General features: G+C 60.0%; 1 protein-coding gene across 3 annotated transcripts in view; it reads right to left on the reverse strand.

Annotated features, from left to right (window-relative positions):
- TBCD (tubulin folding cofactor D) overlaps positions 1–25801 on the reverse strand; it is a 123125-nt gene that overhangs the window by 7293 nt on the left and 90031 nt on the right. For all 3 annotated transcript variants that reach the window (XM_031469443.2, XM_064494812.1, XM_064494813.1), the window contains 16 exons: positions 25004–25084; positions 21912–21985; positions 20573–20690; positions 19482–19542; positions 19003–19025; positions 15055–15086; positions 11014–11076; positions 10244–10320; positions 8778–8859; positions 6768–6886; positions 5911–6002; positions 5213–5353; positions 3528–3611; positions 3035–3193; positions 2819–2957; positions 1665–1786 (listed from right to left, as the gene is read on the reverse strand). In XM_031469443.2, the coding sequence (XP_031325303.2) occupies positions 1665–1786; positions 2819–2957; positions 3035–3193; positions 3528–3611; positions 5213–5353; positions 5911–6002; positions 6768–6886; positions 8778–8859; positions 10244–10320; positions 11014–11076; positions 15055–15086; positions 19003–19025; positions 19482–19542; positions 20573–20690; positions 21912–21985; positions 25004–25084 (1467 nt within the window). The remainder of the gene's footprint in view (positions 1–1664; positions 1787–2818; positions 2958–3034; positions 3194–3527; positions 3612–5212; positions 5354–5910; positions 6003–6767; positions 6887–8777; positions 8860–10243; positions 10321–11013; positions 11077–15054; positions 15087–19002; positions 19026–19481; positions 19543–20572; positions 20691–21911; positions 21986–25003; positions 25085–25801) is intronic.

A 25801-nucleotide genomic window follows, 5' to 3' on the forward strand; every position in this document is an offset into this window, starting at 1 on the left:
AGGTCAGTTTCTTCCACACACGGAGCAAGTGGACGAGCACACGCAGCCAGGACACGGACGGCAGCTCGCATCACGTACAGAAACTAACCCAGAAAGGACCTGAGGTGTGAATGCAACACTCAAAGTACAAAACTTCTAAAAGAAAGTGTAACAATCTTCCTAATCGTAAGTTTGGCAGAGCTTTCTTAGGTTTGACTCAAAAAACACAACCCATAAAAGCGCAGGTGGATACATGGGAACACATCGCCATGGAAAATCCTGTTCTGTGAGACAGACTGTGAAACACACGCCTCAGACGGGAAGGAGCTATCTGCGAATCCCAGTCTCGGAGAGCGCGCCCCGCACGTGAGGGGGACAGCAACAGAGACGAAGAGGAGCACGGAGTAAAACCAGACAAAATACCTCAGCAGAGGAGACCAAGTCGGCCAGCGTCTGAGAAGACGTCGGGAGGGGCCCACCTGCCAGACACCACACCCCCACAGGAACGGCGGAAACTGGAAGGACCGACCACGCCAGGTGCCAGTGAGGCTGTGGGTCCTCGAAGTCTCTGACGCCGTTGGCGGGACTGCGAAACCGTACGACCACCCTGAAGATGGTTTGGTGGCTTTTCAAAAATTACACCTCCTCCTGCCGCGTGACTCCTCAGCATTGACCCGAGAGGAGGGGAAAGACTGGCGCGCACCGAGGCCTGTGAGTGCGTGTTCACTGCCGCCTCGTCTGTGACCGCCTCACCTGGGAAGCCGCCCGGGGGCCCGTCCACAGAGGACCAGGCTGTGGTGTAACCAACAGTAGAACACAGCTCAGCACTAAAAAGGGTGACTGCAACCTAAATTCGCTGGATCCAGGAAGCCAGGCCCTAAAAGGGCCCACGCTGCATGAGTCCACATAAGTAACATTCTAGAAAAAGCCAACGAAGCTGCAGTGGCAGGAAGCAGACCAGCGGCTGCCCTGGGGCTAGGGGTGGATGAGTTCAGCACCTTGACTGTGTTTCGTGCTGGCTGACACGCATCACGACTTGTCAAGCCGCACACGTGCCCTCGTCAGGCACCATCTACCCTCCAGAGAGCAGTCCACAGGAAGAGCGAGGGCCCGTTTGCTAAGGGCCGTCCGTAGGTGGGCTGATGAGGGCCTGTGTGAGGGGACCTGCAGCCACAACGCTGGGACCCGGAGCCCAGCTGCCCCCGGACAGCTGAGAACTGAGTCCAAGAACAGCCCTCTCAGAGGCTGCAGGAAGCCCCCAATTCTGAGGTCAGGGCTTCTGGGTCTACACTCCACCTTGGAAAAGCAATTAACAAAATGCCACAGTAAAAAGGATCAGAGAACAGGTCATATTTCTCTCTGATGTTCCAATCCTGGCAGGCTGAGATCTCCTCTTCTTGGTGGCCGGTGCCAATGACGTGTCAGCATGCATGACCAGGGAGCATCATGGGCCAGGCCGCACGCACCCTCCTGGCTCTCAGTCCCCGCCCCCCACTTCCAGCATCTCCAGGAGTCCTAACTCCAGGACCCAAAGTGCAGGCTGGGAAGGGCCTGGGGAGGTGATGGGCCGGACCCAGAGACCCATGCGCTTCGGACACACCCTTGTCTGGCTGTGCCCAGCCCACCTCCCCCTCAAAGTCCTAGGAGCAGTACAGCCCCTGGGATGAGAGACCAGCACCGCTCACCTGTCATTGAGAAGGTTGTCCTGGAAGATCTGCAGGAGGGTCCCGCTGAAGTCCTCCAGGGCCGGCCGGTCCTTCTGAATCCCCTTCATGTACTCGAAGAGGCCCTGCGTCGAGTACCTGACCTGCAGCGCAGGGGAGTGTTCCCGTGAGGGCTCCTGCCACCACCTACGCCAGAGCTGGCTGCAGGAACAGACTCGACACCTCCATACGAAGCTATGAAGCCCGAGCTGTGGCGTGCGGGGACCTTGAGACGCTGGGCCAGACCAGGCGTGAGCACGGCCGTGGGGCAGCGCCAGAGACCAACGCTGCTCCTGAGGCAGCAGCACAAGCCTGGCTCCCACCGCGTCACCAAATCTGCCAGCAGGGCCCCTTAGGTGCCTGGCACTGGGTGACCACTGCTGGACGACCACCCTCGGGTCAATGCCGCACACCAGGCACAGCCAACACCCAATGGGCGAGTCCCCGATGGGAAAAAAGACGCTGGAGGAGGACACTGTGTGTTAATTACTAAAAAAAATGCAATCAGAGGTAAGCCTGCAATGAAAAAGCTTCAGAAACACATTTCAAAACAAATGGAACATTTGATAATAAAAGATACAACTGACTGAAACATCAGAAATTCAACAACAGAAGATGAGCACGTCATAAAACTGCAAAACGGCAGAAACTGCAGGGGGAGGTCTAGCTCAGTGGTAGAGTGGTTTGCTCAGCACGCACGAGGCCCTGGTTCAATCCTCAGTACCTCCGTTAAAAACAAATACACACATAAAAAATAAACCTAATTACCCCCCCAAATAAAATGTTTATTAAAAAAAGAACAACTGCAGAAACTAGTAATTTGTAAAGAAACGGGAGGCAGAGAGAACGGGGTGTGGGCAGAGAATTTCCTAAAACGACGGAAACACGGCTGGGGCCTGGGGTGGGGGGGACCCACCCCAGGGCAGACGGGGGGGTGATGCTCAAGCGGGAAAGGGAGCCTGGACAAGGAGGTTGGGAGCGGGTGCTGAGGCGGGACAGTGAACCAAGAGGTGGGGGGCCCGGCCTGTCACACTTGCGTGTCCCCGGTTCTCTCGCCCCACCCTGCCCCACCCCGGGGATCAGACCCCCCGAGAGGCCCCAAAGGGAGGAAGGAGGCTCTGAGCAGCGCCCCTCACCGTGGACTCCGTCAGGCCGCCCACGGACACAACCAGCCCCAGCAGCACGTGGTAGCGGTAGGCGGGCAGCCCCAGGAGCTGGGTCACGCGGGGGAAGGCCTGCGACGGCGCGCTCCAGTTCACCGAGGCCACGGCACTCCTGCAAGATGGGAGCCACAAGCTGCAGGGGCCCCTCCCTGGGAACACGGTGGCCCCCAGGGAACGTGGCGCCATTACCTGGGGAAGAGCCTCTCCAGCTCCTGGCGGTGGGGCACGTGGGGGACGGCGGGGCCATCGGAGTGGAGCAGCGCCAGGAACACGCGGGCCGCATGTGCGCGGAACCGGTCGATCTTCTCGCTCGCCTGCTGGGCCACGCAGCACATGACCTGCTCACAGCTGCAAACCCAGAGCGCAGGGCGTCGGCTCGGCCAGGGCAGAGGGCAAGTGCGGGGTGGGGGGTGCGAACGAGACCCCAACGCAGCTGACCTGACACCCCAGAAGCCTGAGCAGGGTCTGGAGTGGAGGCAGTGAATACTGACAGGGCGCTGGGCCGCGTGTTGTGTGAGGGCGGGGCTGGGGAAGGAAGGGCGTCGGTCCCCACCGGGAGCAGGTGCTCAGGCACCAGGACTGTCCTCCAACAGGCCTGAACCCCCAGGGAGGCGCCGGGAGCAACGGCTGTGGGGTGAGGAAGGAGGGCCTGGACAGAGGCTGCCCCCCAGCAGGGACTCACATCCGGGCCTCGATCAGCTCCGGCTGCTCCTGTGCCAGCAAAAGAGTCAGGTCCCTCAGGCTGGTCATGGCGGCCTCGCGGACCCTGCGGACAAGGGGGGGATGAGGACACAGCTGCCTGCCCCACTGCCCTGTGACCCTGTGACCCTCGGCAGCACCGCGGGGTCAGGTTCAGACGCCTTCAACGCAGGAAGAGAAAACGCCCTTTGCCGGAAAACGTGCACGAGGCTCACTCAGCTAAGGTGACCGGCAGCTTTTCCTCAAGAAATGCTGCCCTGGAGTAACGTGGAACAAAGACACCCGTTCAGCCCGACACAGGCAGCCAGGTCCCGGCAAACTGTCACAAGCACACACATGGGAAGAGCACTCGTCTTCCCAAGGACCTTTAATGCAACACATGCCCGCTCTGCAAAGTTCTTTCCAGCAGCAGAAGCGTTAAACGCTGCTGGGCTTCTCAAGGGACAGATGCTGGGTGTCTGCTGCCCCAGCTCCAGTGAAGACAGGGACAAAGGACCCTCAACCCAGGCGGAACACGGCCACTGCCCCACGTCACCAGGACAGCAGGTCCTGCCCACATGCCTGGGGCACCCACCCTTCCGCCAAGGAGTGAGGAAAAGACATGAGAGACAGCCTGTGCCCCTCGGATCCCAGAGGCTGGGCCCGGAGGAGGCCCAGCAGGGGAAGCCCCGCATGCAGGTGTGGGTGCTGTGCTGGGGACCCCGGGGATGCGGGGACTGGGGAGGAGCTGTGGCCCGGAGAGCCCTGTGCTCGCACCGCCTGGAAGGCCTGGGTGCGCTCTGCAGACACGGGCAAGGTCACCAGGGGCCGTGCCCCAAACACCATCCCAGGACGAGCAGGAGGAGGGGAAGCAGCAGTGAGTGAGGGTGAAGAGGTGGGAAAGGCTGGCAGACAGAGCGGGGAGGACCCCGCCAGAGACGCTGCTGGTGAAAACACACGACGAAGTTAAAGTTAACTTCTCTTCCATCATTGTCATAAAAAATGAACTCTCCAGACGACGTGGTGACACGGCTCCCTGCGCCGCGCCACAGTCAGCCCTTCAGGACATGCGTGGTGGGGGTGCAGAGGGCCCTGTGGAAGGGACGCCAGCGAACGAGCATGCTGAGAATGAAGAAAACCCTCAGCTCCTCCAAAGTGGCAACCTGCTCCCACTTCCAGGGAAGAGGAAAGTTCTGCGGTCTCGGGGAGGAGAGAGTGCAGGCCAGGGTGGGCGGCCCCCAGCTCAGCTGCTCCAGGGAGGCTGGCCCGGGGAGGGTCTCTCCTGAGACTCTGAAGTCTGAGCACCTGGTCTTCTTTCCGACCAAGCAGGAGCCAAGACTGCTGAGTCCAGCGGGACCCCCAGGGAAGTGCCCACAGCAAGACTCGCCCCCCGAGCACTCTCTCTGTCCGGAACGGTTTCAGACCCTTCTCGCTCTAAACAGCTGCAGTGGGGGCTGTGTCTGCATGAACTTTATTAAGTGAACACAGAGCAAACAACTGGGGCTCAGACGAGGAGGACAAGACAACGTATTTTACAAAGTTCCCAGTAAAGAGTGCAACACGCACCAGAGACCCCGACCCGCAAACCCTCCGCCACCTGGGGAGCAAAGGGCCCGCCCGGGCGGAGGGCACGGAACATCCCATCTATAGCCTGGGGGAGGCGAGACGACCCCAACCCCGCAGCCTTACCAGGCACCCACGTCCCCACGGCTGTCGGTGGTGTAATCGCTCAGGCAGCCCAGCATCACGCCGTAAACCTGGGAGATGTTCTCTCTGCACAGAGCCTCGTCGGGGCTCCCCTCTGCCCTCACGCCGACAGTCTGGCAAACCCTGAGATTAACAACGTGCGGGACCTCGTTCAGTCTGCTGATGGTACTTCACGGCTTCTTGGCCTGATGACCTCGGCAGGACTCAGAACCCAGTGCTCCCTCCGCACGCACGCAGCGCTCAGGGCCGCGCTCCTCCGAAATCACGTTTCTCGGTGTCTGTGGTTTCAGAGGCGCGCAGGGAGCCGGCCGTGGCTGGTCCCTCCCTCTCTCCCGTCCCTGCAGAGGGGGTTCCTTGCGGGACTGCGACTAAGCACCAGAGCCCCCACGCCCGCCATGGCCCCGCCTGGAAACCCCGCCCCAGTCCTTGGGCAGCCCCGTGTTCCCGAAGTGCAGGAGCCGCTGCGCCACGGGCTTAGTATCCATTACACTCACGTCAAGACAAGGGATCTTAGACAGTCCTCGGAAAAGATAAGAAACCAGAAAACAGAAAAGCGATGTTCACCTTGAAGCAGGCTCAGCACTGAGACTGGGCCTGTGGCACATGCTGACCGTGGCATCCCTTCAGCGTTGGCTCAAGAACAGCGACGGGGGAGGGGGGACAGGAGCGGCAGGACTCACCTCGCGATCGCCTTCAGGGCGTCCCGCCTGGACTCGGCAAAGCCCACGTCCTCGGGAGAAATGTGGGTGACGGCCCCTAAGCCCGCTAGAACCTGGAAAGTGATTACGTCCTCAGCAGAACCGCTGGCCTGGAGGTGAACGGACTTTTCGTGCAGGGGGTCTGGCCATGGCCCGGGGGCGGGGCAGCCCCTCAGGAACGCACCGCCCGGGGCTGGCCCCCAGCGTCTCCCCCGCCCGGCCGCACCCAGCAGCCTGCAGACGCCCCTCGCCCCGGGGAAGACCCTGCACTCAGCGCCACTGCTCCCTTCTGTCCCAGGCTGGGAACTGCGGTGCGGGGCAGACGGAGCACCTGGCTCCTGCACCTTCAGTCACTTCTCGGAGGGACAGTCCGACTCTAACACCCAGATGTTTCAAATGGATGTGCCCCAGAGTAAGCCAGAGGGTCTGTCCTCCGTCTCACCGGAGTGAGTCTGGGCAAGAGGAAGGGCACGGGCACGTGAGCGCCCGGCAGCAGGACGGCTGGGATGCAGGCCGGCAAGACAGCGCCTGGTGCTTTGGTCGAGGGAAAGGGGTGCGAAAGCCTGAGAGTTTGGTGGACCAAGGCCGGCGGGGTCTCCAGGGTCTGACGCTGCACCCACCCTGCCAGGAGCTCAGCACCCCCTGGAAGGACCCTGGCCAAGGAGAGCAGGGCTCGAGACACCCATGTGTCAAGGGGAGCCCGAGGGGAACAGGCAGGTGGGGAGAAGCTCGAGGCTTTGGGGGGGCGGTCCACAGCACAGCAGCCCCATTCCCGTGGCCACGCTGGTTTCCAGCAGCCCTCCCGACCACAGACCCACTGGCGCCCAGCTCAGCCTCACCTGGCGAAGCTGGCCCCACAGGAGGGGGGCGGGCAGGGCACCCAAAGCCAGGGCGAAGCCACAGCGGGTCATCTCCTCTGGGCTCTGAAGCTCGGCCAGGTACTGCTCCACCAGCTCCCCTGAAAACAGGTGACAACAGGGTGACTGCTGGTATCTACTGTCCAGACACGCTGTTCCGCACGCTCCAGAGATGCGAGCGTTCAGGGTGAGCAGGGGACCACTCAGGCCCCGATGCAGGGGAATTTTCAGAACAGATTAAAGGAGAGCGCTTTGATTCGAGATTTCACTCCTAGGAAAATAAATCCAAGGGGGTTTTAATAGTGATCAACAGTCATTTTCATCTTCTGTTCACTAAACACAAATGATCGTGTCAACGAGGCCATGCTTGGAGATGAGGACACCTCCTCCGGACGGAGAGCGAGCGGGGGCCCCGGGCACAGCGCCCAGCGGGCCCGGCGGGGGCGCAGGCCGCCCGTGGGAGCAGCGTGAACACAGACGCCTCCCACACGGACAGCCGCGTCACCAGGACAGGTTGTGAGGGGAACGGAGGGTCAAAGTTCAGGGCGGGATTAAAGATTCTGGGGAGCCGCTCAGGTGAGTGGGAGCCGCACACCGGCCCTGTCTCTCCTGCCACACCCCAGCACGTGCCACCTGCCCCCAACACAGCGGGACTTACTCACGTCCTCACGTTAGGACGGGTGGGGGACTGGGCCCGAGCGGCTCCCGTACCTCCCAGTTCACCCGAGTTTCAGCGGAACACGTTAGTTTCAGAGGATCACTTCCTTTTATAGTCGGCGTGACGCCTTGTGGTCCCTCTTACCAGCAAAAACATAGCCTCACTGTCCCAGCCTTTAAAACAGACTAAATATCGAGCAATGTCACAGGGTCCCTGGGGGCCCCGGGTCAGGCTGATCGGCAGAAGCTCAAGCCCCTTGTGTGAAAGGGCACAACCCGACCCACGCACCCCTCCCCACGCTAAATGCCATCTTACTCGTAATCCCTCACACATCAGTGCCACACAGCGCTGTAACTACGAGGCAAGTGTCCTGAACACGGAAACTCAAGGTCCCCCTTTGGAGCTTTCTGGACGCAGGACCCGCAGTGTGTGTGTGAAGCTGCCTCCGGGGAGGGGACACGAACACCGCAATTTGGAGAGTCTGTCAGGAGATCAAGCTACAGGACACTTTACTTTTTTTTATTTCTTTTGGCTTTTGGGGGGCGGGGGGAGGCAGTAGTTAGGTTTATTTATTTTTAGAAGAGGTGCTGGGGATGGAACCCAGGACCTCATGCCTGTTGAGCACATGCTCCTCACCGAGCTATCCCCTCCCCCCACACTTTCTTATTTTTGAAAAAATTCACAGATAATAGATTCAGAGAACTGCGCACGTGGTTTTTCTACACTTGTAATAACTTTACAAGCTTTTAGAGCACGTGCTGGTACACGGTACGGCAGCTCTGCTCTGGGCAGCAGCGCCTGAGAAGCTGCTTCTGCACATCCGACGCCCCTGGACGAGGCGCCACACGCAGCCCCAGTGGCTGTCCCGTCACTCCTGCCGAGACGTGGTTCTGAAAGACCCAGCTGATGGGCAGGGGCAGCACATGGACAGAGTGACAACAAGGAAACGGGCAAGACACGTTAACACAGGAGGGACACTCGCCCGATGAACACTGCCAGGGGTTGAGCAGAAATTCTAAGACACGTTTTGCCACGAAACACAAAAGTCAGTGACGTGACCACTGAGAGGGACAGACCCGAAGGAGAAAGAAAGCTCGGCATGAGGACAGGCCGGAAGCAGAAGCAGAAAACCCGGAGCCGGCAGGGCTGGGCCACATGGCAGAGGGCCAGGAGGAGGGTTCCAGAGACAGGAGGGAGCGCCAGCCAGAGCACACGACGGGGAAGTTTGCTGAGCGACACCGTCACGTGAGGAAGAGGTGCTTCTGCACTGAAACAGCAGCGTCCAGGAACGGGGACCCGGCCCCCTAGCCCGGAGCCCTGGGGGACCCACTCACCCTGTGCAGGGGGGTCCGCCGCCCCGGGCTCCGGGGTGAGGTAGGCGCTGCAGAGGGCCGCCAGGGCTGAGACCGCTGCCTCCTGCAACGAAGCAGACGTGAGTGCCCAGGCTCTGGGCCGCGGGGCAGCCGGGCTGTTCTGCCACCAGGCCGCTGGTGACGTTTTAAAGCCCGGAAGCTGCACGGCATTGCTCTCAGCAGCACGTCTGCAAGGTGTCCGTCAGGTACAGCTGCCACTTCAATGTTCTCTGCAACTAGTGAGCTGAAGAGAAGGCAATTAGTCTTCCACACGATGCAAATTCCGTATCTTCTAATGTGAACAGTTAATTTAAAAAAGTGGCATTTTTTCATTCCCAACAGAAGTAATGAAAGAAAAGTGTGTCACACACCTGGGAGCAATGTGGCAAGGGCCCCAGGCGAGCAAGGTACCAGCTTGTTCAGAGAGAAGCAGGACCCTGGAGTCTCCTCCGCGCTCACTCCCGTGAGCCCCTCCCTCACACACAGCCGGGGCAGACGCCTGCGTGCGTGTCCTTCCTGCATGCCCCCCCAATCCCAGGAGCCGGGACAGAGGCGCAGGGGCCGGGGGGCCATGGGCAGGGGAGGGGTGTCCTCGTACGGATTGGAGGAGCAGACCACGTCGGAGTGATCCCGGCTGCTGAGAATCAATCTGAGTGCTTTTAAAAGGAAACGTTGAGGCACTGATCACAAAACACGCGAATTCAACTAGTACAACGAATTCGTCACTGCAGAGGTGGGGGAGGGGCTGACGACTTCCTACCAACCCAGCAGACACGTGAAGTCAAGAGGTGGGGAGCATAAGGAGCCCACGAGCACCTTCCGGCCCTCACCCTCAGCGTCAAGGCCTCGGTGCCGCCGGGACCCGTGGCCACGTCCCCCCTGCGGGGCGGGCGCTGTGGTTCTGCTGGTCCAGAGTCCCCCGTCCCAGGGCAGGACGGCAGGGGCCCCGGGGGGAAGCTCACACCCACACACACACACACACACCAGAGACGCCTGGCGGACGGAGCAGTGACTCGGATGCAGACGGCCTGTCAGCGCGTGAGCATCGTCAACAGGCCTTCTTACCCCCAACGTCCGACGACCCCACAGGACACAGACGCAACGGAACAAACCCTTGCTATCAATACGCAGGGAAAGTAGTTACAAGGTAAATGTAACTAATAAAGCCAGAAACAATAATAAACACTCTAAATGCTCTGGTCACCAGTGGCCGCATCACTTTTCCTGACTAAGTTACGTGGACAACACGTCAAGGCTCCAGAGGGAGCTACGTCCACCACCACGCATGCGGGCTCGTAAAGGGGCTCCCAGGGCCCGCAGTCCTTTTAAACAAGCACTAAAAATAAATGATTATCATTTCTACACACACAACAATCAGATAGCTCCCCAAAGGGTAAACAACAATAATAATTAAAAAGAAGAGAAAACAAAAGCCCTGCTCAGCACACCTTCATCTGCTGTCTGGAGCGACTTGACACGAGGTGGAGGTTTCTCAGGGTGTCGTGGATCAGCCACTGCCAGCCACCTGTCGAAGAAGCACGTCAAGGGCATTTGCAGGAGATCAAAACCAACAACATACAGACCTGTGTCTGGAGAAAACCTGAAGTAAACGCTGTCTCGGCCGAACGAGACCCTAAAGGCCGCGGCCCTCTCAGCCCAAAGGCAGGCAGTCTTCTCAGGAGGGAAATTTCTGTGCTTTCATTACAGCGGCCAGCCTCAGGGGCCTCCCTGCACCTCACAGACAACCCCCACAAAGACCCGCACGTTCAACTCCACAAGACCCAACACTCGGAAACATGCGGAATCTACTGTCCTCCTCCAAGTTACAGAACTTCTGAGGCTGCACAGAGCCTTTGCCCACCCTGGGCAGGGCGGCCTGAGGCTCCCCTCCTGCTCCCTGCGGCTGATGCCGCGGCACACGGGGGCTCCAGGCCACACAGGGGTCCGGCTGCCTGGGGAGCAACGGCCAGGAGTGCCCACGGGCAGAGCCACCGCCAGGGCTCCAAGGAAGGAGCCTGACCTCCAGGAGGAAGAGGCAGGGGAAGGGCGGAGCGCAGCGGACGCTCACGTTCACGGCGGGTTCTCACGGCGATTTCAAAGCGAGGCATTCTTCTCCATGGACCTTCACTGCCCACCCTCACAGGGAGGTTTCCACCTTGAAATCTGACACAGCCCTGGAGGAAAAGGCCACGACCTGTGTCTGGAGAAGAGGACTTACCGATCACGGCGTCACCTCTGAAGGGCATTTTGGAAACGGACAGGTTTTCTATCAAAATGCACACTGGGAAGAAAAAGGATGAATACAGTGTAACTTCTCCCAAAGTGCCCAGCACAGCACCCACCCCTCCAGACGCCCCGGCACCTCCCCAGCTCCGGGCACCTGCTGCAGACCTGGCCCTGGAGGCACGGAGCCCCGGGGAGCAGCTGCCCTGGGAAAGCCCCACCCCGGCCCAGAGAGCTGCGTGGTGGCTGCAGGTCCGACCCCAGTGCGACTCCCCAGGGACAACACAATATAACCCGGGGGACTCGAGAGCCATCGGGGCACCAGGGCCTACAAGTGACAAGAGCCATGACAGAGCCGCAGCCGCCACCCAAGATGAGGACAGAGAAGCGGGCTCCCCTGGGGGAGAGGGCGTCTCCAAAGACCACGGAAGCACTCTCATCAAAGCTGAGCCGCGGGGGCCCCAGGGTCAGGATGAGGTCAGGCCAGGAGCAAACACGGTGACACCTGTCATCCTCCAGGGGGCGGTTCCCGGGCGAGCTGGCCGATCCCTGACTTCCGCGAGGAACGAGCTTCGATGTCACATAAATCAACGACCAGCCCTGTGTGACCACCAACCCGCCATGCGGGGGCCACACGGGAATACCTGGGCTGCCATCGGCGGCCACCTGCCCTCCCCGCTGCACACAGCCCGGCCCTGTGGGCTGCATGGGTCCTCAATGCCCACGTGATACGGGGTGGCCTCTGCACCCCAAACCTGCACTAAGACGGAAACAGCTCAGTGCTTTCCTCACTGAACAAATAACTGGCATTTGCTGAAAAAACTCTAACAGAAAATGCAAGAGAAAAATGGCTGCTGACATTCGGGTGGCCAGGAGTGTCCACGCGGACACCACAGCTGAGCGTCTGTCCCCGCCGGCCTGGGGGTCGCACGACAAAGACTCCCCCTCGGTCCGGCCGCAACCACCAAGGCTTCCCTCTGGTTCCCACGGTCCGTCCCCCAGGCAGCAGCCGGGGGAGTGCGTCACTGTCCCCCGGGGACCCAGGGACTGTCAGGGCCGTCAGCAGAAACGAGAAAGCCAGCCCTGGGCAGTCTTGTGCGAGCTCAGAACTCTCCCGACAAGCGACCCCACCCCCCTCCTCACGGCTCCTGACTTGGCCTGTCCACGACCAGAGAGGTGGCCCTGCCCAGCACGAGGTCCCTGCAGGCCAGAGGCTCACGTCTGAACAGAAGGGGGATGAGCACAGGTCCTCCTGTGGCGCTCGGCCACCACGCGCCGGCCCCTCCTTGGCACAGCCAGCTGCCAGGGCGCCGCCCTGCAGCGACGTGGAACCTTCCGCTCTGGGGATGTGAAGCAGCTCGTTCCGAGTTTCCTCTGACGGGCTAGATGCCCCTTTCCAGTTTTCTGTCACTTCAGACAAGGTGGCCGCACTCCCTCCATGGACACAGGGCCGCCAGCCCCCGACACACTCCGGGTGTGGAACCCCGGGGATGACCCATGGGACAGAAGACCTGCACATCTCTGACCGGAAGAGACACCGCCCTGTGGCAACTGGAAACGGCTGTAACACCCTCCCTCCGGAGCAAGAACCCAGGCAGCAGGGCTGGAGGTGCCGACCACAGTCTCGGTCGAGGGGGAGGGCTGTCCCCCCGTGGGGCAGAGAGGCCCGTCCCCGAGCACCGACCCTCAGCCCCAGCCCAGGGCCGCGTCTCAGCGCGACTGCGTATCTCGCCGGCAGCTGCAAGGCGTCTTTGCAGCCTGTGAATGGTGACTTCCCCTCCCACCTGCTGTGCGCTACCCCTCCACCCGTGTTTTGTCTGCGGACTTGACACGTGGTGTATTCTTCCACTCAACAGGTTTTAACATCCACTAAAACTATCTCCTGTTGCTCGTCTTGAGCTGTAGAGCTGCTGATCCTGGTGCCTGGATCTGCTCTGCAGTTCTGGGGAGGGGCTGGCGGGACCACACTGAGGGGACAGACAGACCCGGACCAGCGAGTACTGACACTGACTGAAGCTGGGGCCGGGAACAGGGGGCCCAGGACACTGTTTCTCTCAATTTGTGTTGACTGAAAATTTCCAAATTAACAGGTTTTTCAGGGACCAATGTGATCCTATAGTGTCTCCTAAAATTTTTTCAAAGTCTTTAAAAAATTTTTTTTATACTTGTGTTTTGTTAACCAGAAACTTAGTTTTGGGTGTGTGTGCAGTAGAGATACAACCGTGCTCTCTTCCACGGGGCCGTCGTGACATCCCCGGCACCCTGTGAGCTGCCCCCCTCACCATGGTGGGAAAGGCGCCCTTCCGTCACAGGACACGCCCCGTGCACCATCACTCCCTCTTCCCCGCTCTGTCCTGCCGTGTGTGCGCCTGCTCCTGAGAGAATGCCACTCTGCTCTGAACAGAGCAGTCTGCAGGGTGTCGTGGGGGCTAGAGAATCCACACCTTGTTACTATTAATACTTTCCTGGGATATCCACCCTGATGTGAACTCTGACTGTATTTTATCAAGTTAAAAAAAAACAGCACGTGAAAAGACCTGCAGCATTCCCAGCCACCAGGGAAACAAATTTCCCACAATGAAATCACGACCCGCCTGCCAGGACAGTGGAAATTAAAACAGTGACAACGTAACTGCTGGGAGAATGTGGAGAAACGGGGGACTCTCGAGCCTCGCTGCTGGCAACGGAAAGAGGGCAGACACTCTGAAATGGTCTATCAGCTTCGTACAGAACGAAACACACTCCTACCACCCGACTCAGCAATGAAGCTCTTGGGCATTTATCCCTGAGAAATGGAAAGTTATATTCACATAGACGCCTGCACGCAAATGTTCTCACCAGCCTCCTCACAGCAACGGAAGCTGGAATCAGCCCAAATGTCCCTTCATGGGCAAGGGGTTAAAACAAACTCAGGTGCGAACTGACAGCAGATGAGAAACCACCACCTGCGTGGACCTTGGGGCACCACGCCCACGGACAGAGTCCACCTCCAACAGTGACAAACCACGTGACTCCATCCACATGACGGGCTGGCAAAATGCAGGGGCAGGCAGCGCCCCGCAGGCAGGGGATGGGGGGGCGGGGATGGGGTGAGGGTGGGGGGTGGGAACAGGGATGAGGGCAGGGGTGCGGATGGGGGAGGGGGTGAGGGTGGCGGTTGGGGGCAGGGACGGGGTGGGGGCAGGGCAGCCGCGCAGCTCGAGGGGCGCTGGCAGGGCTCATCTAAGACTCTGGGAGGCAGAGGGCCAGCAGGTCAGGCAGGAAGACGACCACAGAAGGAACGGGAGACCCAGGACAGGAAGGAAGGACAGCCACGCGCGCCAAGGGGCCGGAAGGTCAGGCCGGGGTCCCCACGGGCACCCAGGAGCTCAGGCTGATGCCAATAAAGGACCTCACCCTGGCAGAGGAGGGCAGGTGTGGTAAGGACCGGAGATGCCAGCCCAGCCACCCTCCACATGCTCACCAGTCCCCGCCCCGGCCAAGCGGACCCATCCTGTGGTTGCCCAACCGTCACCTCGCGACCCACCCTCCCCTCCCAGGGTGAGGGGCTTTCCTGGACCCAGCCCCGCAGAACCGGCCCAGCACCTCCTCAGCAGGGTCCTGGGTTCTGTAGCAGGTTTGGCGGAAAAGCTCCAGGAGATCAGACATTTACAGGTTGGGAACTTTTGAGTTCTCTGCAAACACTTAAATATCACGTGAAAAAAATGTTCTCTGCTCTACAGTTACTTTAAACATTGCACCGAAGAGGAACAACAGCAACACCCCTGAAGGGAAGGACACCTCTGTTCACCCACCCCAGCCCAGCCACTACTGGAATTTATCAAAACCCACAGGCGCTGAAATCGGGGCCCCAAGTGAACACACCGCACAGAAGCAGGGGCAGGGCAGGTGGGAAATGACGAGAAGACCGCCAGCCACGTGCCACCGTGGACGGACACACTCAGGAACCTGCGCGTCACTGAAAAAACCGACGCGACCGCCCCTTGGACCTTTTTCCTCCCTCGATGGACCGCAGTCTCCCGTCACTCAGACCTACCTGCTTGTCTCATGAGCTCTCCTCCGAGACCCCTGAAAATTAATGAGAACGTTCAGGATTAAATCTGTCATTATATAACAACATAAAATATCCTCACAAACTGACAGACGTAACTTCAGGTATGAACTGCTTGTCGTGAAAAGACACAGAAACGTGGTCCCAGGTCCTAAGGTGGCTCCTCTGGCCCTCGGTCTTTACTGGACACGCGAGCGCTTCCTGGTGCAGCTCACATCATTCAGCCACGCTGACAAATTCCGAACACCGTTCAACTCTTACTTTGCAAAAACAAAACACACTTAAGGCACCAGAAAGGCATTATCCAGCCAAGGAAACGCTGCTCTGAGGTTCTGCTGAGGGCAGGGCGGGCAGGGAGCGGTCTGCCCTGGATGCCCGGCCAACACCTGACTTGGGCAACGGGAAACAGGTGGGCGTGACCCCAGTAAAGTCCAGACAGAGGACCAGGGTTCAGGTTTGCCCTCCTGCCCTCAAATGAGAAAGCTGGCGAAATCTGTGAAGCGAGGCTCAGATGCTGGGAAACAGGTGTCAGGAGGAGGAAGGGGCAGCCGGAGCTCCAGAGCCCTGAGCACGGCCAGGTCCACACGGTTGAGATGGCAGGTGGGGAGGCTGAGGCGGCTGGAGCCTGAGGGGCTGGCCCTGAGCGGCACGTGCAAGGAAAGAAACCACCTGAGCCCCGCAGGGGCCCCTGCAGGAGAAGGCAGGACACGTGCGGGGGCCCCGGCCACGCGCGGCATTGGCACGTCCTCAGAAGGCCAGCTTGTTCTCCACTCACCAGCCTCCCGAGTGGACCACGAAAGGCTCCAGCCAAGCTCGCCTGCCCAGTGCCCACTTGGAAGCGGCAGCCAGTGCTGCGAAGGGAGCTTCACAGAGCCCAGACCCAGCGACGAGCTCACAGGGCCCCCAACTCCGAGAAAGCCAATCAGCACGGCCACAGCCAGAAGCACCCAGGATGGCGGGCTGGGCAGGCGAGGCCACCAGAGTGCCGTGAGCTTCCGCGCGCCCCCAGGAAGGGGAGGCATGAAGATGACACAAACGGAACTTCAAGAAATAAAAATCGCAAATCTGAAAAGAACTGCACTGAACACAATTAATGACAACAAGGACAAACCCACTATAATAAAATTTTAAAAAAATGAAGAGTTTTAACAAGATTTTGCCACGAAGAATGCTCAAAGACTAAGGGGTCATGTTAAAGTGACAGCAGAGTCTGTTCAAACAGGCTCCTGGGCCAGACGTGGGACCATCTGAGCTGTGAGTGATCACAACACAGGACACATAGGAGAGAGTAGGTCAGGGCTGTTCCCACCCACAGATCCCAGGAAAGGAATGTAGAAAGCCCCAGTGGGACCTTCTCGGGCAGGGAAGGAAGCGTTGGAAAGAGGGGCCCACTGGCAGGTCATCCATCAGCCACGGGGGCGCCTCCACGTCGTCCCTGAGGCCAGGGATCACACTCGGCACCTCACCAGGGGACAACTGTGGCGGCAGGCCTCCTCCGTGTCCACGCCAGCCACGCAGTGGGAGCACCAGGTCTAACCGAGGGGAACGAGCCAGAGTGTGGAACACTGCACAAGGCAACTGGCCTGAGCTCTTACAAAGACTACCATGAGAACCACAAGGGGAGGACTGAATGCACGAGACACAGCGCGCGAACACGGCAGGTCCTGGTTCGGGGGGAGGGGACAAACAGCATGAAGACAACCTGGAGGAGCCGAGCCCACAGTCCGAGTTCACCGGGCTCTCCTGGCTGCAGTGGGGACACGGGGGCCCCTGTTCTTGGGCTCTGAGGTTTAGAACACTCTCAGGCTCTAAAGAGGAAGCACCAAGCCTCTAATTCACTCTCCGTAAAGAAAAACAAATACAGAGAGAGACACACGACAGAGACAAGGCGCACGTCAAGTGTCAGGAACTGGCGAAGCAGGGGAGGGCGGGCAGGTGCCCGCAGAACTCGTCTTCCATTTCACTCAGGCCGTGATTCTTCAAGGTGAAGTGTGGGGGTCAGAGACGCCCTCCCCAGGGAGGCTGTTCTGAGCGCGGGGCGTCGAAGAGAACGCAGCTCCGAACATCACTCAGACCACTGAGTGAGAGGCAGGCCCCACAGAAACCACGCAGACCCGACTCCCAGGACACCAGGCAGCCTCCCAAGGGCCAGTACCAATGGTTTGACTCAGAGGGACAGAAGCACACCCTCTGAGGGACCAGAGCGCAGGGCTGGGGGCCGTACTGACGGCCAAGGCCCCGGGCAGCTCGACGTCCTGTCCCGAGTGCAGCCCACACGTCCTGTTCCCAGATCAAGACCGTTTCCATCTCCCCACAGCTCACGCTCCTGTAACACTGTCGTGCTTCTGTTCTGCAAATGGCCCATCGCTGCTCCTCCAGGAGGCCTGATGCTGCCAGGGGACGTGCAGGGGCTGGGATGCAGTCACCACAAGCAACGAGGCCACCATGCACTCCAGCGTCCCAGGGAATTCCACCGAGGGCATCCCAAAGGGACGCCGTCCAGAAGCAGTCGCCCTCAGAGCTGCCGACAGCCTAGGTGAACCAGGCTCCACGAGGTGCTCCTGCCGAAGGGTCCACGCAGACCCATCTGGGAGGTGCTCACCACCCAGGGCCCCCCGAGGGAAGGACAGGCACGCCGACAGTTAAGTGGGGGGACGACACCGCCAGAGCCCGAGACCCCAGCCCACTCCGCACCGACAGGCCGGGGTCCCCGAGGCTGCAGCAGGCGGAGGAGCCCGCCCGCATCCACGCACTCAGCCGCAGGGAGGTCCACGTGGCGGGCAGGTCTGGCCATCAGCGAGCAGTCTCACCACGGGCAGACTTGTCCCGGATAGGGACTCTGACATAAGACAGGACACGCAAACTCAAAGAAGACCAACTTTAAGCTGTAAGTGCCAGTTCAGAACAGCCCCAGATCAGCAAGGGCAACGCTAGCTCGCTGTGAGGTCACCGTCTCAGCACTGCCCCATGTGGCCCCACACAGGGCCGCGCACGGGGAGGCCGCACAGGCCCAAGGCTCCGGGAAAGCAGGGAGAACATCGCAAACACGGAGAGCTGGTTGACGACTGAGCCCCACACAGTTACAGCAAGAGCTCAAGGAGGAAATGAGAAGGCGAGCCACGGGCCGGGAGAAAGCCCTGGCAAAACGCGTGTCCACAAAGGGCTCCCCTCCAGAACACGCCAGGAGCGCGGACAGCTTGGCAAGAAGACTGACCATGAGGTTTTCTTCATGAGCGAAAGATCTGAACACTCACTTCTCAGAAGGTGGGGGGTGGCTGGTCAGCACGGAGGTGTCAGGTCGCCAGGCCCCGGGGAAACGCAGATCAAAGCGGTGATGAGCGACCCCCACCCCCAGACACCACGCACCGTGTGACCCGGCAACACCACTCAAGGCATTCGCCAGGGAAGACGAAGACACGCCCCTACTGAGACTCGTGCGCCAGCGTTCACAGCAGCTTCGTCCCCAAATGCCCGAAGCTGGAGCAACCCAGAGGCCCACCACCTCTGGGTTGGGAGCAGACACACACCAAGCACACGCGCACCAACCACACAGAGGGACACAGCCCTGCACACGCGCCAACACAGGGAGCCCTGGAAAACACGCCGAGGGAAGAAACCAGGCCCAGAGACGCCACACTGTGACCCCCTGTGTGAGACACTCAGGAAGGGCGGTGCAGGGGGAACAGGGGGGCCCACTGTGAAGGTCTGGGTGGGCCATCCGCAGCCACCGACCCCATCAGACTCCATCTCAAACCAGCAGGCTTCACGCCACACCAGGCCAACGGCAGCGGGGTTCAGAGTCCCTGCCACGCGGCTCGTGGCTCCTCCCCCTCGGAACACGAGCACAGATGGACTCGGCTGGGCAGCTCGAGAGGCGCCCGCGTCCTCCTCAACAGGACACAAAACCTCCGACCTTGGGTCTGCGCAGCTCACCTGTATAGCTGACGATCACACAGCTACAAAGAATTGAAAGGCACTTAGTTACTTAAGTTACCAGGACTTTTAAAACAATACAGTAAGTTACATTAACAAGTCTCAAAATGAAAACCAAGAAATATGGCGCTTCCTGGGGTGGAGGGGGCTGACGGGCCCAGTTTGCTCTCACCCTGCCCTCTGGAAGCCACCTCATGTAACCCTCACAGCCCAGACCCTCCTCCCCACACCTGGAAAAGAAGCCAGGCCTCAGACAAGGGGGAAGAGAGACCAGCCAGTGAGGGGCCTGGAGGACCCGTGTCCCGGCCCCAGGGTCCGGTCCGTCCAGTGGGGGGATTAGGCTTGGGGTCCAGTCAGCCCACAGCCCCAGGACTGCCCCTCAGGCTTCACGGGGCCGAGGAGGGGAGGGCTCGAAGGCAGGCGGGCCCCCAGGATCCAGTGACCTCGTGAGAGGGGCAGCCCGGCTGCTGGACACAGACCTGCTGGTGAATCTGCTTCAGGCCCTGCACTGCCTCCTCATCCAGGAAGTTGGCGACGGGCCTGTGGGGTGAAAACACAGCATCTGAAAGACCTCAGCACAGGCCCGGCGACTGCCCTCCCGGCTCCCATCCCGGGAGCGCCTGCGGGGGCGTCCCCTAGGGGATGGTCAGCACAGACAACGGATGGCCTGCAGACAACAGAGATAGTGCTGTGAGGAGGACAGAAGGTGCGTGCTTGGGAGCTGGGACCCCCAGGACAGGGAGCAGCCTGGCTCCCAGCTGCCCTGGACTTGTTCTGGAAGAGAAGTGACCAGCAGCCTCACTGCCCCTTGGAACCTGGACTTCAGGGGGCTTCCTGCGTCCCGCTAGCTGAGAAGGCTCACTCTGGCCCAGACCGTCTGCACAAACCATGTGGCTCACACTGAAACCTGCCTTCCTCCGGGAGTCTGGGATTTTGGTCCAAGGCAGGCAGAGAACCCACAGGGCCAGCCCCCTCTCTGGGGACATATGCTGTCACACACACGTGGCACCGGGGGTTACGGGCTCCAGCACGGTGCCCAGCCAAGCCCACGGGGCTGCTGCACCTGCACACGTCGTCCTTCAGGTGGGCGTGGTTGTGAGCCTGAGCCGCAGGGCTGGGGGCAGGAGCGGGGTGCACGTGGATCCCGCGGTCACCATGGCCCCAGGGAATCCCTTCAAGGGACAGGAAGCAGCTTAAAGTACAGTTTCCCCCAAACTGGAGTTCGAGGACCAGGGCGTAGACATCAAAGTGGGCTGCGAGCTTCTGCTCCTGAGGAAAAGTCAGCTGGAAGGCCGAGCGAGGAGGCAGAGCAGCTGCTCCAGGGAACACGCCCGCGGGCTGGCCTCCTGCGACCCCGCACCGCGTGTCCTCATCAACACCTACGCCGCCAGGTACACAGGCTCCTGGGGGAAACTGTGCAGTTCATGGCTCTGGGATTTCGGTTATAAAAGTGACAACTAAACGAGCACACGGAACGTACGAGCCGCTCGACAGCGACTCCGAAAACGCATCTCTGCTCTCATGACCTCTCTGCCTGGGGAAGAGGGCCAGGCGGGGGTCGGGCGCCTACCTGCCCTGCTGATCGGCCAATCTGCACAGGCTGCGGGCGACCTGGGCGCAGGCGAGCACGGCCCCGTGCCGAGTGTGCAGGTCTGGGCTCCGCGTCATCGCCAGCAGCTGTGGGAAAACTGCGCGGGACACGGAGATGTCGGATCCACAGGCTGGTCCCGGGGCACACACACCCACACAGTGACCTTCCGGGATCGTCATCTCAACAATCAGGACCCACGTCTCCATAGCCGCCCTCTAGCCATAGATGGCGGGACAGTGAGCAGGAAAGTGAACAAGGAGATTCCAGCCCCCAGCAGCGGCCGGGACCCGGGTCGGTGATGGGGAGAACAGAGCCGGGCTGCGGGGCCTGGCGGACACTCAGGAGGAGCCCCTCTCCAGCTCCGCGCCCAGGGCGCCTGCATGCCTCCGCGCTCAGGGGCAGAAAGCAGAGTCATGGACCCTCACGGTCTGGCTGGCAGAGTGCAGCCGAGGAGCCGCAGCCACAGCGGCTCGGCACCCCCGGCCCCCAGCCGGTCTCCACTCCCCAGGTGCACGGGCTGTGGAGGCAGATGGTGTCCGGGCCGGGAGAGGCCCGCACAGGCTCAGACGTGCAGCTGGTGTCGGCTAGCGTTTGAGAGCTGGGGAAACGCCTCCCCAGGGGCGGCCAGCACTCCTGACCGGGGGAGGTGCCGCCTTCAGCCGGGCAGCAGGACTACCAGTTACAGGAAATGCAGGGCGAGACCCCTGAGGTTAGTTTAATGAGCAGGCTGTGAAGCTGAAAGGGCCCTCGGGAGCTCCAGATCTTCACCGAAAACCCGAGTGTGGAAGGCAATCAGTAGCTTGGGATGAAGGACCGTGGCCGCCAGTTACTAGAGGAGCCGTCGGCGGGAGTAATAAGTTCAGTTTCGGAAAAGAGTGTGTTGTGTCCTAAGCTGAAATCAGACGCTCATTCACTCTGAGTAGGAAGGGCACAATGGGACACACGGGGCTTTCCTAACAACACAGGCATGTAATCACCGTGGGTGGCTGGTCTGCTCTGGAGCAACGAGCCCGCCTGGTCAGCAAGCCCACCAGGGAAGCAGCGAGTGACACAGTGAGTTACCGCGCTCGCTGCTGCCGCTTCGGGGCTGCTCCTCAAGTGCACGCGACACACAGCACGAGTCCCGCTGGGACGGACGGGGACGGGGACGCGCAGGCCCCCGATCTGCGCTGCGTCCCTGACGAAGCCCCGGCCAGCTCTCCACACGCTGCTCCGCCCGAGACAAACCCCAGGCCCTGAAGTCAGTGGGGGCCGTCCTCGGCCTCCTGCCGCGGGTGCGTGTCTGTGGCACACACGCGTGTGCCTAGGGAGCACCTACCTTGCTGGGCGGCGTACTCGGGTGCCCGCTGGGCCAGGTTCTGCAGCGCCTTCGCCGACAGCTCCCGGATGACCCTGCAGGAGGAAGAACCGTGAGCTCCCCGTTTCGAGGATCCTCTGTTAGTTCAACCACAAAGAGAGGACAGTGCAGGCGAGCTGTCGACAGGCCACTTAGTCAACCACCAACGAAAACAAACACACAAATGGACGAATGAGTAAGAACCTCTGCCTGTCACACGTGAGGGAGAGGACTTATCAAGGGGACGCACCTCACGCAAGCCTGTCTCAGGACACAGCTGACACCTCCACGCAGCTGGAGGCAAAGTGCGTCCCCACCCCTGCCCCCCCAGGGGTGCAGGAACGCGAGTGTGGAGAGCGGGCCACAGTCTGTGTGGCCCCAGATGATACACAGTAGGGCACGTCACATCGGCACAAATGTTTCCAACCAACACCCACCTGCCAAGTTCTCCACACAGAACAGAAGGGGGACCCCAGGACCAGTCAGTGAGGCCCCCAGTTCCCTCCCAAGCCTGACAGGGGTCAGATAGGGTCTGACAAACCTTGAGCCCCTCCTGGCACGAGAATTCAGGAGGCGCTGCCGAGAGTTCCAGGAAGTAGTCACCTCCCCAAGGGAACAGACCAGGACAGAGAGAAGCGGGTGAGGGGCGGCCGCACGGTCGCCATACGGTCTAGGTATACATGCCCCAGACAGCAGCACACGGAGGACGGGTGCACCGCCGCGGCAGGAGACCCCACCTCCCGTGCCTGCCCAGGCACCTCGACGCCCCCAGACCCGGCTTAGGCGTCTGCTTCCAAGAGAAGCGTCCAGCTCTTCAAGACAGGGAGGTCTTGGTGCCAACAGCCCACTCAGGAAGCCACTTCTGAAGACCGAGCGACCAGGCCTCCAGCAGAAAAAGCCTCGCGGCCGCCGAGACAGCAGCTCCCCTGGCCGGCTCAGCCACAAGCGCCCCAGTCAGCGCCCTCTGAGCGGGCCTTCTCTCTCTGAAAATACCCTATCGCCTACATGTCGGTGCCCCTCTGGGAGGGAGCCTCTTTTCTCTTTAAAAACATCCTGCTGCCTAAAACCATGAAACTCTCGAAGAAACCAAAAGGGATCAGCTTCGTGATGAGAACTGGCCATGATTTTTTTGGCTATGGCGCCAAAAGCACAGGCAACAAAAGTAAAAATACAGACACTGATGACAGATGAACAGGAAGACGGGCAGCAGCAAATGTAAGACTTCTGTGCCTCAGAGGGCACGGTCTACAGCGAAAAGGCACCTACAAAACGGGAGAAAACGTCTGCAGGCTACGTGCCTGGTACGGGAGCAGCACCCAGGACACACGGAGAGACTTACAACCCCACGAAACAACAAAAATCAAGGAACTGGGTTCAAAATGGGCAAAGGACCTGAGACATCTCTCCAGAGACGACACACAGGCGGCCACCACCAGGCACGTGAGGAGGGGCCCGATGCCCTCGCTCAGCACGGCCCAGCAGGGACGCGCAGTGAGGGGTCTGCCACCCGAAACCCATGTACATCGATGCTAGAAAGCAGCAGAGGATAACAAGTGCTGGTGAGGACGCGGAGAAACCAGAATCCTCGAGTGCCGCTGCTCGGAATGTAAAATGGTGCAGCCGTTATGAAAAACAGTATGGTTTTTGAAATGAAAAACAGAACTCAGCAGTCCCGCTTCTGGGAACACCCCCAAAAGAACTGAAAGCCAGGTCTCGAAGGGATGTTTGTGCACCACGTTCACAGCAGCACTTGTCACAAAGGCTAAGATGCGGACGCGGCGCGCGTGCCCCTTGATGCAGGAGCGTATCGGCGGTGCGGTCCAGCCCCGCTGGGACAGTGCTCAGCCATAAAAAGGGAGAAAACCGTGACACAGGCTGCAGCGGGGTGGACGCTGAGGACCCTACGCCGAGTGAAATCAGCCAGTCACAAAAGGTCGGCTCCTTAGGACTCCGCCAGAGACGGCAAGAGGAGTCGGTCACAAAGACGGAAAGGATGAGGGGCTGCAGGGCAGGGGTCAGCGCTCACCGGGGACGGAGCTCCAGTTCTGCGAGAGGAAGCCATGCGGGGCACGGCCGCGCAGGACGCGCTCGGAAAGCGGCTGAGGTAGGCGTTCTGTGCGCCTCGCCACAGTCAGACAGATCTCACTCATGTTCATCTTGACATGTACGTTGTTCGGGGTGAGTACGTCTAACTGTCAGGAAATGTTCAAAAAGAAACCCAAGACAATGGACCAGTGCCTCTGAAAAGTGTACTCTCAAAGCAAACGGACACCGACCAGTGAAGGATGTTTGTGCAGAATTCCCTAACGCTCCCCACGCCCCGCGAGCCACACGTTCACCGGGAAACTGAAGCGACCCGCTCGTGAACGCCAGGCACATATCTCCTCACGCATACAGTCCAGGTCAAAACCAGAGAAAGGCAGAAATATCTCCACCTCTGAAGAGTCCTGAGACAACGAGGTCGTGATGGTACTCCGTGCATCCTGACCTTCGAGAAGACGCAGCCGTGCTGGCGTGAGGGGCTTCGAACCTGACCGCAGGGGGGACCGGGCGGCGCTCCCCTCCACCCCGAACACTTCCGCTGAAACACACGGCCGCGCATGAGGAGGAACATTTCGCAAGCCAGGATTCTGGACACACAGCCTCAAGCACTTCACCCCACGGAGCCTCCGAGGGGCCGCACGTGCACGGTGCCGTTCCGGCCCGGACACCGGCCCTGCCCTGAGACCTGTCCGCTGCCTGGGAAGTGCGCAGACCCCTTGAAGCAGCTGCGTCATCAGGGCAGAGCGACAAGGCCGCCCGGCGCAGGGGGACTGAGGCTCCTGCAAGCGCAGGTCCTCGTCCTGAGGGGCTGCCCACCCGCCCTCGCCGGGGACAGACCACTGACCACACAGCCAGCCTGAACACTGGGACTTACACTGATTCTCAGAAGTCACCTTAAACATGAAACCTACAATCACAAAACATACTCAAGGCTTACAAGCGCAATTTAATTTCCCCTTTGGGGAAAACAAATCAGAATTTCTATGTGACAGGAAGTCCACGTAGGTGGACAAGCAGAGACACAAACCTACCCGTCCCAGTGGCTGATCTTCATGGTCACCAGGTGGTCGATCATCGGCTGCGTGTACTCAGGAAAGCCGGCAATAAACATGCTGGAAAAGAAACGATCGGAGGACGTGAGACCGCGGAGGAACAGTGCTCACGCTGCCTGAGAGACTGCGAAACGGGAGGACTACTTTCAAAAGCAGTTCGGCAGCTTCTTTTTACAAAGACACAGAAATCCCCTTGTAAGTGTCTGTCCAGACATACACTTCACATGTGCTTCCCCGTAAAGACTCCTAAATAAATGTGCAAGCAAAACATCTTACTTATCAGAGCCCAAAACTCTAAACTACCTCAGTGCTGGAGCAGGCGGACTCACAGGCAGACAAGGAGGACGGAAGCGGAGTGCTCAGGACCACCACGCCGAGGGAAAGTCCCCGAAACAAGGGGCCGTGCCTCCTGGCCCCAGTGGCGAGACGTCCCACAAAGGGTGTCCGACAGCGGAGCCCCCACGTCTCGGTGGGGGTGCTGGTTACCCCGCGGGTGTGCGGCCAGCACTCGCTGAGCTGCCCGCTTCACGCACGGACGGTTGACGGAACGTAACTATGCCTTAAAGTTACATCTCGTGAAAATACCATAGGAGAAAAAAAAAATAATCTCCAAGCTGGACAGGCCTTTCTAATTATGACTCAAAACCCAGGAGCCAAAAGAGACTGGCACATCCCAACACGTAACAACAACAACAAAATGCTTCCAGGAAAAGCACACTATAAAAAAGTCAAAAATACCTGCAAACGGTATCATCAAGGAGAGACTTCTTTAAAATG

Source organism: Camelus dromedarius, chromosome 16 (genome assembly GCF_036321535.1).
Source record: "Camelus dromedarius isolate mCamDro1 chromosome 16, mCamDro1.pat, whole genome shotgun sequence".
In the NCBI taxonomy this organism is placed as follows: domain Eukaryota; kingdom Metazoa; phylum Chordata; class Mammalia; order Artiodactyla; family Camelidae; genus Camelus; species Camelus dromedarius.